Source organism: Cygnus olor, chromosome 8, assembly GCF_009769625.2.
Source record: "Cygnus olor isolate bCygOlo1 chromosome 8, bCygOlo1.pri.v2, whole genome shotgun sequence".
Classification (NCBI taxonomy): domain Eukaryota; kingdom Metazoa; phylum Chordata; class Aves; order Anseriformes; family Anatidae; genus Cygnus; species Cygnus olor.
The window spans coordinates 5,803,029-5,816,610 of NC_049176.1; the positions used below are offsets into that span (position 1 = coordinate 5,803,029).

At 42.0% G+C, this 13,582-nt stretch overlaps 1 protein-coding gene across 4 annotated transcripts in view; it reads left to right on the forward strand.

The window, feature by feature from the left end:
* The window catches only part of GPSM2 (G protein signaling modulator 2), a 26,036-nt gene continuing 12,454 nt past the window's right edge, over positions 1-13,582 (forward strand). Inside the window, exons 1-3 of one of the 4 annotated variants that reach the window (XM_040566173.1) lie at positions 65-170; positions 3,404-3,492; positions 8,975-9,287. In XM_040566173.1, coding sequence (XP_040422107.1) covers positions 9,226-9,287 — 62 coding nt within the window. In that variant the 5' untranslated portion in view covers positions 65-170; positions 3,404-3,492; positions 8,975-9,225. Of the gene's footprint in view, positions 171-3,403; positions 3,493-8,974; positions 9,288-13,582 lie in introns of all 4 variants that reach the window. The other 3 variants (XM_040566174.1, XM_040566177.1, XM_040566175.1) reach the window with 3 other exon arrangements.

The window sequence follows — 13,582 nt, forward strand, 5'->3', positions numbered from 1 at the left end:
CGCTGCCTCCCGCCGGCCGTTGGGGCCGCGGCCGCGCGCCCATTGGCGGGTTCGAAGCGCGGCTGCGCGGGGGCGGGGGCGGCCGCGCGCTCCCCTCAGCCGCCGCCGTCGCTGTGGAAACGGGCGGGGGCGCGCGGGGGGGCCGCGGCCTGCGGCGGCGCCCGGCTCAGGTGAGGTGAGGGGAGGTGGGGGCGGGAAGGGCCGGGCCGGGCCCCTCGCGGTCGTGGCGGGGGCTGCGGGCTGAGCCCCGGCCCGGAGGGGCCTGCGCGGCCTGGGGGCGCTGGCGGGGCCGGGCTGTGCGCGGTGCTGCGGCAGGAGCGCTGCGGTGCCCGCTGCTGGGGCTGAGTAACGCGAAGGGCGTCGGGGGCGGCCTTGGCCGCTCAGATGGCTTCTGTGCTTTCCTTTGTGTGCGCTGAGGCGCCTGCAGACAGACCCCAGCGCTTTGCTCGCTTGGAGGCGAACGGGTCGGCCTCCTGAGGGACGAGTGCTGGGTAAAAGCGCCGCGAAAACAGCCGGCCTGTTTCTTCTGACGTGTTGTACGGGAGAGCTGCATGGTTTTGACAGTGAGCGTTATCTCTTACACCGTGACGGCGTGACAAATCTCTTCGATTTACCTAGGACTCCTCCTAACGTCACTTCTCAGCCGTCTCTCGCCACCAGCTGACAGCAGGCCCGTTTACCCCACCGGCGTTCTGCACATCCCGGTGTGCAGGATGCCTCGGGGAGCAGCTGGGCTCCCCACCAGCTGGGAGAAGCTTTAATAAGAAATAAATAATTCCAAACGCAAATGCTATCTGTCAGTAATTTTAATTATTGAGCATGCAGATGAGTTTTTTCTGTCTGACACAATTTTTTCAGGATTCTTTTGGTTTTGCTTACTGCAGGGTCATTTTTAGCTTTTGGTTTTCCATTTTTTTAATTTAACAGCAAAGATACTTGTACTTTTTTCTTTCTCTCATTCATAGTTTTTGTAGCTGTTGTGCGGTCAATTTCACTTTCCACGTTCATGCCCAGATCTGGTAACTATGGTTTTGGTTTTAGTAGTCTCTAGTGTTAACATCTTAATGAAATTGTTTGTGTTTAAGGAGTAAGTGCTGATCTTAGGGCTTTCAGAAAGATTAACCTGCTATGGCTGTTACTTGTCCCTTGAATGAAAAAATAGAAAGCTACCAGGTGAAGAAAAAAGCCTGTAACTTTCATTTAGGCATTTAATAGCAAGTCAGCTAGGCAGATGATTGCATCAAAAAAGTAAGTAAATGGAGTAAGTAAAACAGTGCAAAATACAGGAAAAAAGTGGAAAAACTGGTAAGAGATGGCCTGAAACATACATAGTATTGAACAGATGATTAACGTCAAGTTGCCTCCTAGGACTTGAATCTGTTTGAAAAATAGGGATCCTGTTCAGATCATAAAACTTTTGAGTAATTTGAACCTTTTACTGATAAGAAGGAGAAATGTTCATGCAGCAGAGTTATGGGGAGGAAAATTACGGGGAAGAAAATTGTACGTGACCTACCTATGCCTCTCTAAATCTTCTTTTATTTCTTTGCACCATGTTTGTTTCCTACCATTGTTCTGCTGTTCAGAATATTGTTCCAGGCAAGCAACACTTCGGAGGCTGTATCTTACCTGGCAATCGTTGGCTGTTACTGGACAGCATACAGTGTTGTGACCAAGAGTATCTGTGTGACAATGTGGAAGTATAGTTACATAAATCTGTTGGCAACAGTGGCAAAATGGAGGCCGGTTCAACATCTGTCACACAGACTGAAAAAATGGATTTGAACAGCTTTTAAAGAGACCTGCACCTGCATCCCAAATGTTAGGATAAATATGCAAAACAATTTGCAACTTGGCACCTCAACAAATATTTTTTCTTTAATTCTGCATAAGTGTTGTGCCATAAATAAACAGTACCTGTATCTATAAAAAGCAAATGGTAGGAAAAACAACACGTGCTCTTCTTTCTGTGCTATGTGTTCATCTCCACTTAGGCTGTAACTGCATGTTGTTCAGCTGTAGGCTCAGAAGTGAGAGGAATGTTAACACTTGCTGTTTGTACTTGCGAACTAGGGGGCACAGGTGATGCACCACGCGATGCTGTTGGCAGTAAGCTATCAGGGATCATTTCAGTTGTGTAACACAGCTTCTGTAAGAGCTACATCTGCTCCTTGCAGGATAAACTCTTGCTGGGGTGGGAATTAGTTCTTTAAGCTGAATGCTTGCTTAATCTCTGAATGAGCATGACATAAGAAATGTGATATATCACTTCTGTTCCTTCACCTGTATGTGCTAGTGTGTTTTATTGCTCATGATTCTAAAGATAGACATTTTTTTTTTGATTTATCAGATTTTAAGATTGATTTTCTCCTCTCTTTGCAAGGTGCTTGTGCAGTCTCAGTGTGTTTTCTTTCTCTACTTCCCAGGATCTCTTATTAACATATGTTATAGGCCAAGAAGGAGCTGAGCTAAGTGGAACACTTTGTTGGAAAGATTTGCGATAAACATGCTCCATCAGCATAAGCACAATATTTACAACATTTTATATTGAACTTTTCCCATCTGGTGTTCTTTTGCATCTTATAACGTGCTCCATTTACCAAACTGAAGGTATTTGAGTAAACGCCTGGCTGGTTGAGAAAGAGAGACCTCATCATTTGCATGATGAGCTTGTCCTAACAAGCAGAAGGAGTGAGATTCAAATTTAAGATCAGGTCTCAGTTAGAAAACTCTTACCGATTTTGCGGTAATGTGATTTAAAACTTACGTGAGAAGAAGAAAAAGATCACAAGATACTATTTTCTTGTGAATCGTTATTGAAGGCTGGTGTGGCATTTAAGTGCTTGAAAACTGTGAATCTTATCTCCTGTTGTGGGATGCTTGGAAAGAAGGTTGCTGGCAGCACAATATTTTTCAGTCTGGGAATGACAATGTGTAAAAATTTAGAGCTCGTTATTCCAATAAAAAATAAAAATAAAGGAATCCTAATAACTTGATGTATCAAATATGTAAAAAAAAAAAAAAAAAAAGCTGTTCAGATTTTGCTCTTTTTTTAATGCACAGAGGATGTTACTCTAGCATCTTGCATCTGAAATCTTAATCTTACTGCATTTAGAATGAGTTCCCGGTTGCCTGATTAGATTTATTAGAGGGATATTAGTTACATTGTGCTGCAGGCACTTTGTGCGCTCTTCCTTTCGTATTTTGTCTTGGTGTGGGACTGCCTTACTTCAGAGTTTAAATGGATGGCTTACATAAACTATTTGCAGAACTGTCCTTATAATAAAAATGCTTGTGGTTACGTGCGTTAGCTACACCCGGTTCTTTAGCTTGCACACTAGACAGCAATTACATACATGAAGTAGCAAGCTGATTTTCAGCTAAATATTAATTCTTTTCAAAGGGGTCATTCCATTCTGCGAGCTGTTCTGTGGGAGAGGTGCTGAGAAGTCCACCTTTGCAACCCTGCACTTGGATATTTCATGTACTCAGGTATCAGTCTGGTATCACATGCATTTGCTGCTGCTTTGTGTTACTCCATGTAGTGGAAGTCTATGTGATAGTTTTCTGTTTGTTTTTGTCAAAAGTACATGCTTAGCCTCTAAGTCAGGATACGGCCTGCATCGTTGCCAGATGCCTGAAGTATTTCTCTTTACAAACCTGTAGGACCGAGTACTGCCTGACAGGGCACCTCCTCATGTGCTGGAGTTAATGGAGCTGCCCTGGAACTGTGACAGGACTCTGATGAACATGCTAGCAATGAGGATATGTGGGGTTTTGCCACTTACGTATTGCATCATTCTCCTAAGTTTCTGGCATTTCTTTCTGCTCTTAATTAATGATTCCATTACAGGGAATGTATTTACGCTTCAGTCTGATTGCTGGGTGAAAATAGGGCATTTAGTGTTTAGCAGAGCTCCCAGATTCTTGCCAGATATTTGCAAGTTCCTTAATTGAAAGTTGTTTTTTTTTCCCCCCCCCCTCCTTCGGTTTCTTGTATGATGTACTTTTCTCTTGTTGCAAAGCATATATGCAGTTTTTATTTATGGCTTGGGTGTTTTTTGTGGAAGGAAAAGAAAATAACCCTTAAGAATGCGGGCGAGTTTCCTTCTGACTCATAGTAGGAAGATGCTTCTGGAATCAGTTATCATGGTTGTTGGGAATAGTTTTTTAATGATCTGGCAGAAATAACTTGTGTCATTAAGACTCTGCCTGTGTTTTAGGCTGATAATTGTGAGTAATGTTGAAAATAATGCTAGGCAATGCTAACTTGTTAAAGGAGACATTTGCACAACCCTTTAACGGCAGAGAGAAAAAATGAACAAAACGCGTACGTAGAGTTTAAAAGGCTTGCCATATTGAAGACCTTTAGCATTAAAGCCCCAAACTCTGCTCAACTAGGTACTCCACAGACATGAGAGAAAAAAATCGTACTCCTAATCTACAGAATAAGTGGAAAATATATACAGATAACAGTAGAGGGCATGCAGAAATGCTCCTACATGTTTGTGTGCCTTTACCATGATATTGTATAAGGCAGGCTGTCTACACTGTTAGGTCAAAAAGAGCCGTGAGTGGAGGGAGACTGAAGAGGACTGAGTGCACATGAAGGGGCACTGAAGCAACGAGCTTTCGCTAACCTTGTTTAGAACCCGCCATGCAGCAAGGCCAATTGGGTTTAGGTAACCAAAGAACATAAAAATCAGATCAAGCCTTTTTAGAAACAGGGCGATAAATTAATTATCTCCACTGTTACCATGCGTGTCATAATGCAGCACTGTGTTAGCAGTTAGGGAACAGATGTTGGTGCTGGAGCTGCGCTCTCTAGCATTGAATTCAAGTCCATGCTGTCGTTTTCAGCTGTGGATGCAGCGAGATCCTCACTGCTTTGTGAGCAAGATTGGTCTCAAATATACAAACCGCCTATTAGGTTTTTTTTGGTTGGTTTGTTTGTGTATTTTTTTTAGCGTTTTAAGACTTAGAAGGGATCTTACTGCCAGGTTTGTTTTAGGATTGTCTGCGGTATTCAGTAATGTGACTTGGTTTCATAGGGCCCGATACTTATAAGTCAGCATGGCAAGTATAACTGGGGCGGAGGAGGAAGCATCTGAATGAAGCACATTGTATACTGGTATTAATTTATTTACAGCTTGTCTGGTGTGTCTGATAGCATAGGATGTGCTAGGCTGGGTCTTGTCCGTGCTCCGCAGTAATTACAAGCTCTGCAGAATGCGCTTTGTTGGACTAGCACCTAGGTGGGGTGTCTGGGGTGGTTGTTTACGAACCTCCGCTTTCCTGTGCGGTCCTTTAGATGCAGCCCGCTCGTGTCTGACAGGAGCGGCACTCAGGCTGGAGCGCTGCTCGTCTCGCATGCTTCTAAGCCAGTCCTTTCACAGAAGCCCTGTGGTTTATTCTGAGGGTATCTGCTCCATGTGGAAATCCAGCTGGAGAAAGAAGCCCGTATTTCAGAGCAGGTATTGCTGCACAGCATAGTTTACCCTGAATAAAACCTCAAATTCACTTCATCAGTGAAGGTGGTTTCTATTTGCTGTTAGCTTCTCAGCTGTTGAGCTTGTATCAGAAGTGGTGCAGAGAGGAGTATAAAACTCAGCTTCCAAGAGTAACCACCACGCTGGTCATCTTCTTACAGCGTTCCTCATATCTGCCTGGCCCACTCGCACCACTTGTATCCTGCTGTGCTCAAGGTTTGGAAAACCTAGCCCGTGTCCCAGCATGTCGCACAGTTATTTTAAGGTTTGTTCAGAGGGGAATGTTTATTACTGCACAAATGCTACAGACCGTGCTGTTTTCTGTGCAAATACAATATTAAACTTGATATAGATTTTTTTTTTGGGCTTATTTGTGTTAGCTCAGGTGATTTTTAAAAATATCCTTGGACATCACTGAAGACTGAAATTTTGGTTTGTCTAGTTCTGATTGTGGTTTTGGTGTTCCTAGTCTTACTATTTATGTTTATATGCTGTTTTATAATTTCAACGTCTGGAGTCAAGCTAGTCTCTGTATTTCGGTAACACAGTTGTCACTACATTTTTTTGTTGCTTAGTCTCTTTTTCTCCATAAGGGCTGCAAAACTCTTCTTTATTTTCAAGTAATCCATTGCAACCTTTTTTTTTTTTTTTCCCACCCATGCTGTAGCCTGTCTCTGAAAGGAAATTCAAACTTAGTTCAACATTGGAAAATTTGCCTTAATATTGAAACAGCAAACCTCTGTAGCTAGTTTATATAAGGAAAAAGAATTTGTGTGATTGGACTGCCTCAATCTGTACTTTCCCCTGGTAACTTATATCTCTCAGCCAGTGATGACTTCATTTGGCAGACGCTCCTTCGCTATAGCTTTGTGAAAATAGCAGATGGATAGAGAAGGCATGACTCGGTTGCCTCCTTTAGGGAAAGGCAGGCAGAAACGAACTGTGAAATTCGCCGTTAGTCAGCCCCTGGGTGACCAGCCAGGAGCCGTGTAACTGTAGGTGAGCACGGAAATGTCTTCGCATTGTCTGACAGCTCCGCAAGGGAAGGTATGGGCTCAGGGAGACGGTGGGGTGAGGGAAGGAGCCAGTGAAGCTGCAGGAATTTACTGAGGTAAGGAAATGCAGGGGAAAAAGTCATCTCCCTCTGCATCTACCTTGTGATTACCAGTTGATGCAGAGAGAGCTTTTTACTGATGGTTTAATTTAGAGATCCTTTACCTGTTTGTTGACAGGATGGATAAGCCTATATGGCTCACCGTTTTCTTTAATAAGAGTGCATATTTTGTCAATTGGGGGTATAAACGCTCTGCCACTTTGCCTAATACCTGCCTTGCTGTATTTGATTTTTTTTTGTTTGTTTGGTGTCTTGCAGTTGTGTAATTGTGAACACTAGTTTCGTTAATTTTCCACTTCTCAAGGAAGCCCACTCTTTTCTCTGTGCTTTTCTCACCCATTTTAAAATGGCAAAAGGGGCAAGGACTTCCTGCATTTGTTAGCTGGAATAGTAAAATTGGGCATTTTCCAGCTGTACGTGCAACTACAATATGGTGGTTGTGCTTGCGTGAAAGGCAGCTCTTTTAGGTGTACATGAATTTTTCATTGCTTCAAGTTGTGGAGAGAATAAATTTAAAGCTTTTGCTTCACACTAATACAGAGTTTTCCTAGTAATCACAAGTGCTTTTCTCATGCTGTATGAAGTTTTAATTAAAAACACAAGTTTAGGAGAAACTCTGTCTCACTGTGACATGTGCAGATACGGTAGAACTTTTCCCAGCTTCCCTGAACCCCTGAGGCTGTGCTGTTGAAGTACGGCGCCCTCAGAGGCGCTGATCTCCAGCTCTGGAGGGCTGGATTACAGAGATGATCTGTGAAGTCACCGTGCTTCAACTGAAAGAGCCAGGCTCGGTTTGCTGAAGTGTGATCCTCCAAGGCCAGCTTACACCTGAGATCGTGTCTGCAAAAGGCTTCACTGATACCTGCCTCCTTAATTTTTAATCCGTCACTCTAATTAATGTGCTTTAAGTTTGTTTTCTGATTACCTGTTGGCGTGGTTGATACAAATTATTAATTATCATTACAGAGCAAATGGACAAACAAATTGCCACAGCCATTATTTCATGAGCCCTGCCAGTTGCCCAAGCACACACTTGTTGGTCTGTGGCACACAGTCATGTACATGAGGGTGTCCATCTGCCGAACAAACTTTCAATTCCCTGCTATTGCCGAGCACCAAGACCGCTCATGTGGGTGACTTACAGCTATCTCCTGGTGTGAGTGCTTCGGACAAACTTCCAGAGGGTGAATAGCAGTAATGCAGTCTTCCCAGGACGTGGGCTGTAATGGTATTAAAATGTATGCGTCACACTTTGTAATTGCGAAAATATGCCCACACCCACTTGTTGATGGCAAATAATTCTACTGCGGAGCATGGAAGGGCAAAGTTGTTGTTTGACTGGAAGGAGGTGGATGGGCTGTCTGAAGGATGCTGTTGAGGAGGAGGAGGATGGGAAGCACAAATCTTCATTCCTGGTACTTGATAAAGCTCATGAGAGGAAAAGCACTGCCTGCACTGACAGTTAAAGACGGATGCATTTTCTTCTGGTGACAGCTTTAAATCTAAGTTCTGCTCTTACTTTGTGACATCTCCGCCATCTCTTGATGAAATACGCGTTTGTGAGTTACACAACTCTACATTTACTTGCAAAGGAAGGTAACATTAATGCTGAGCAATAAATATGTCAACTCTTTTACTAAAAATATACTTTAAAGTGGGTAAACTTTTTGAATAGAGTTTCTTTTTTTTTTTTTTTGTAAATTGTTTTTCCTGCCAGGCTAAACACGTCTGACTTCTGAGTACTGGCTGCTGCAATCCCTTTGAAGCCGAGTTTGGAGCTCACATGACAATGTTGCGGTGTTTTGGAATGTGAAGCCAGTGAAAAAAAAAAAAGGCAAAACAAAAAATCCTTTTTGAGGGAGGAGGGGAAGGGAAATAGGGCTTAAACATCTGCTGGCTTCTGTGCTCGTCATGTTCAAGGCGGGATGAGCTCCAGAACAGCTCATCTCTAGGTGGGATTGTGTCAGCCTGTTCTGACTCTGGGGAAGCTGCACGGTTTCAACAGGACTGTTTACATGTGAAGCAGTGTGTGATTTGTTTCCTATTATGCCTTTCATTCTGCAGCTTTCATCCTTTAAGCCCTTTACTTGGAATTGCATGATGCCAAGAAATACTAACAAAGATAAATGACTCAAAGTTTCCAGCAGAAAAGAGAGCGTTGTTTTTCGTTAAACCTTCCTGCTTTCTTGCTTGCCTACAAGAATTGCCGTGTATATGTAGCAGGTTTTGGCTCTGGTGTTAGCTTTAAGTTGTCGATTGACGCTTCCTGCTTGGTAGGAGTAGTGCTCTGCTTCTGCATCAGCTGCAAATGGTTATGAGTTATTAACTGAATGTGAGACTTCAAGCCAAGCATCTTGTGTTCCCTTTGCAGAAACGCAGCTGAATGGAACTAAAAGGGCCACAGATGCAAGAACTTGAACACGTTTCTGAAAGTGTAAGATGTGTCTGGCAGTGACTTCCTTACCTTAGTAACAAAGAAGAGTATTTCAACAGGAGCTTAGGAAACCTTTACTCCAACTTATTAATGTACTAACTGGAATGGTGTTCTGACAACAGTTCTCCACAGCAGAGTACGTACCTGCTGCACAACAGTAGTGCTTGCTCTGCTGATAATGCAGCTCAATGGAGGAAAGTAATGTGTTGATAAGCATGCGTGAAGATCGCTCCTTTCATGTGCGATACAGGTAAGACAACTAATTTCGGTATGGATGCTTTAGTACTGCTAATGATAGAAAACTAAACCAGCAAGTAGCTTGGTGTTTCTGTTATCAGTATTAATAAAACTGAAAGCTAAAACGACAACTTCTTTGCTTTTCTTGATTTTTGAGTTACAAAAATTCACTTTTGTTGCATAGCAGATTATACTGGCATAATTACAGGATTGCCTAATGCTGGAGCTGTGTGCAGCTACAGAATAACGTGTGAGTGTTTGTACCTCATTGTCTTTCTGCCTGGACTTGTGACAGAATGATACGAGGCGTGATCCCTGCCTGGTAATACGTGCTCTCTCTCCTTTTAGCTTTTGGGCTGCCCGTGCAAATGGTTGAGTTCTGTCTGCTAATGTCCTCTGTACTTGTCCCCTTGTTGCTCCTATGAATGATGACTTTTTAGGTGCACTGTCATGTAGAGCAGTGTTTTCCCTGCCTATAATTGTTATGCTGGATAGATAAAAACTGCTGTGATACTTTGGACTAAAACAGTGCTATTACTGCAAGTCAAGAGGATGTGCCATTTCCCTCTGAGAGCTTTTATCATTTTTCTTCTGGAATCCCCTTTACAGACGTGGGATAACGTGTTGGCGTTGCAGCCTCGCTCTAATGAACCGGAACAACAGAAACATTGTGTAGTGCGCCGTGTTTGGATGGCTGGTGTTTGGGAGGGTAAATCTTGCAGCTCATTCAGTAGGAAGGGACACGGGAACACTGGAATGATTATTCTGAACACAAATGGGAAGCGTGATTCTTGTTGTACGTTCCCCCACCCTCTCCCCCAGTCAGCCTTGCTTGGGGGCTTTTTCCTTGCTGACAGGAAAACACACTACCCTTACTTGTAAAACAGCACATGCTGTGGCTTAAAATTAATGCTGGAAAACAGGGAGGTGCTTTGAGAACATTCTCATACAGCTGTTGTGACAGTGTTGAATTGCTGATAGGTTGCTCTTCCTTTCACAGAAGTGCAGTATTGGTTCTGGTCAGCAGTGCACTCAACAGGAAGAGCTTTTTCATGGTCAATATGGGAAAAAAATAGGCAAATGTAATTTACTTTCTGCTCTCTTTATTTTGCTGAAAACTTGATGTAGTGGCTTTGACTGCAGGAATCCCTGAGTGTCTGAGCATGATATTTCTGCTGCGCTAAGTGTTTCTAGGGTGTAGCTAGCTGGTGCCCCTGCTCATCCCCAGACAACCCCAGAAGACCCTGCTCTCCAGTTAAAGCAGGGGCTGCTCAGGTTACCGTTGTGGAAGTAAATGGACGAAGAAAGCGGCATGGCCAGTTGCCTGTTTCAAATTGACAAGCCAAAAATAACTTCTAAAAATGTGGCAAGCACAGCCAAGGCAAAATGTCCTACAGCTTTATTCTGTATTTCAGTCCAGGCTTGAATGGTACTAATTAACAACAAAAATATCCATGGCCTTATTAAACTTTTCTGTAAGAACTGTAATCTGATGAACATTGAAAAAATTTAAAAGGATTACTCCTCGGTGGTTTTTAAAATATTAAACTTCCCTAAGAAGAAACTGCAAATTAATTCAGTATAGAAATCGGACTTTTATGATACTTTAATACCTATAATTTCAAAAGATTTGATTTGTTTGTAGTTTAAAATTTAATCCAGGAAAAAAACGTCATGGATTACTGGGGGGGATGTTTATCAGGGTGTGTTTTTGTTTGTTTGTTTTTGTTTTTTTACATCCCAGGTTCATTTGGTTCTCACACTGCTTTTTCTTTCCTACTGGTCTTGTAGTGGAACTGACTTTAAAAGAAACTGGTGGCCCACTCCTAAGGGAAAGGTTTGCTCTGGGTCAGTTTCTTCCTGGGCGAGTTGTTTCTTTCCCCTCACTGCAGGTATCTGACCCACGGTAAACTTAGAGCTGACTTGAGCAGCTATGAAAGTGGCGGAAGGAAACTATTCTTTGTTCTAATGTAGTTTATAAGAATCATAGATTAATGACTGAAAACAAAATGCTGTGACTAATAAGTCATCTACAGAGTAAATATTTGCAGAACTAATTTGTCTGAGCCTGCTGAGTCCATACACCACAAAAATTTAGAACTTTTTGAAGAGTTTGACTAAGCACAGTGCTCCAGTGGACGTGTAGTTAGGTTGTTTGGAGTGGTCAGTGTGATATGCTTCTGCAGTGTGCATAGAAACCAAGAACAGGGGCAGGAGTGGGGAACAGTGTGGGATCTTTGGGATAGGATTCTGTGGCAGTAGCAGTTTTATGCCTCTGAATTAGCGAGAGGAATTTTTTTGTTTCTGTGTCTGTATGTTTTGTGTATCCATGTGTCTCACAGCATAGTCATGTGGCAGCTCCCCCCAATAGCAAAAATGTTCAGAAATGCCCTTAGTGGTGATTGAATGGGGTAAAACTACGTTAGTAGTGTTTAGAGACTGTAATAATCAGTGTAATCTTCTTGCTGTCTTCTGTTGTCTTATTTCTTACCAGTTTTCTTTCTTTTTTTTGTTAAGATGAGAAACAAGACCAAAAAAAAAAACACCACACACACACAAGAGAAAAAAAAAGAAAGCATAAGGGAGCCAGGCAAGATGAAGAGCTTAGAGGGAGAGATAAGGATGAGGTAGTTTTACAAATGAGAAATTATTCAGGAGATGCCAGCCTTTCAGAGAACAGGTCGAGGCAACTATAAGCAGAATAACAAAATGAAGCCCTGCAAGAGTATTTCCACAGCAGTATCTCGAAGAACCTTATCCTGTTTAGCAGGAACAGAATTTCATTAGAAGTACCCAGATGAATGGGTCTTGTTCTCCTCTTGTCTCTGCGGGCTCAATGTATCTTTTGTTTAGCCATTCAGTATTGAATAAATAAGTAATTCAATTCAGCCCTGGGAACAGAGAAAGTAATTTTATATTCTCCGTGTAACTATTTAATGACTTCCTAAAACATTGATAACCTGGCCCTGTTTAGTCTGCTGACATGCTATTCAGCCATTGGAAGTGATGGTTAAAGCAGCCTCTGAGAACAAGAGATGACAAGGTTTTGACTGTAGAATTATGTACCTCTTTTTAAAATGTTGCATGATCTTCCTAACAGTCTTTCAAGGACTGAAAAAAAAACAAAACAAAACAAAAACCCAACACCTTTTCTGAGTCCATTTTTGTACTTTATGAAGAAGAAACCTTTGTGCTCTTAAGTGGTAAACAAACAAACAAACAAACAAAAAAAACCAAAACAAATAATTCCAAAGCTTTTATGTAGTGTGAATAAAATATTTATATTGGGTGCAGGCAACTGTAATAAGATGAAAATAAATATTTCATTTTCTCTGTTCATTCCTTTTAATAGCTTACTTAGACTTTGAAACTGTAGAAGGTCAGTAAGAACAGATCCAGATGGATGTATAGCTTTAGTTTGTTGTACAGGTTCTAGCTACCTGTTAATACAGCCTTTCTAGAGTTGTTCTCAAGAGTAATATTACATTTTGAGTTCTTTTTTACCCAAGCAATTACTAATTCTTATTCTCATTTACCTCCTGTAATTCTGGTTGAGTTGACGCACTGTAAGAACAGCTGATACTCATCAGCCTGGGTTATAAGACTTGGCTTCATAGCTATTTAGGTTCTGTATGAAACCAAAACCAACCACATCTTTCATTTGTGTAAGTTATATTAAGTCTGGGCTGCAGAGTCAGAAGATTGTTTCAAGTTCCATGCCAAAACGGTAATGCTGCCTAATGCTGCCTTGGCATTTGGCTGTCTTTGGAATGACGTGAAATTACTTGAGTGGAGAGGTACCTGAAAAATTCATGCTTCATAGCGTTCTCTGATATTATCTTTGTACCATTTTAGTCTGTGCCTTTTCTTAATTGATTCGATGACTGTTGCATCACAAATTGCAAATCAAAACATGATTTTTTTTTAAATGAGCCAAATTCCCTTACGGAACTGGAGTCTGGTACAGCATTGTGACTATTACGCCATATGCACGTTTTACTGAAAGCTCTAATGTAATCCCTTCAAGCTAAAAATCACAGGAAATGAATGTGATTGTATAATGTTCTAAATCTTTGCACTGAGGAGAGCCATATTTCCTAGCCATCACTTTAATTGGACGTGTCAGTTAACATGAGGTGCCCGTAGAGAACCTCTTTGGATAGGATTAAGATTACCCAATGAAGTGTTTTAAATCTTAAACCTTTAGTTGCTGATGGTGTAACATGCTGTACTTAATCATTTCTGCCTTGTTCTGTCTCACATTCAGCACATGCACAATGTAATGAAAACCAGGTTGTTTGTTCTAGC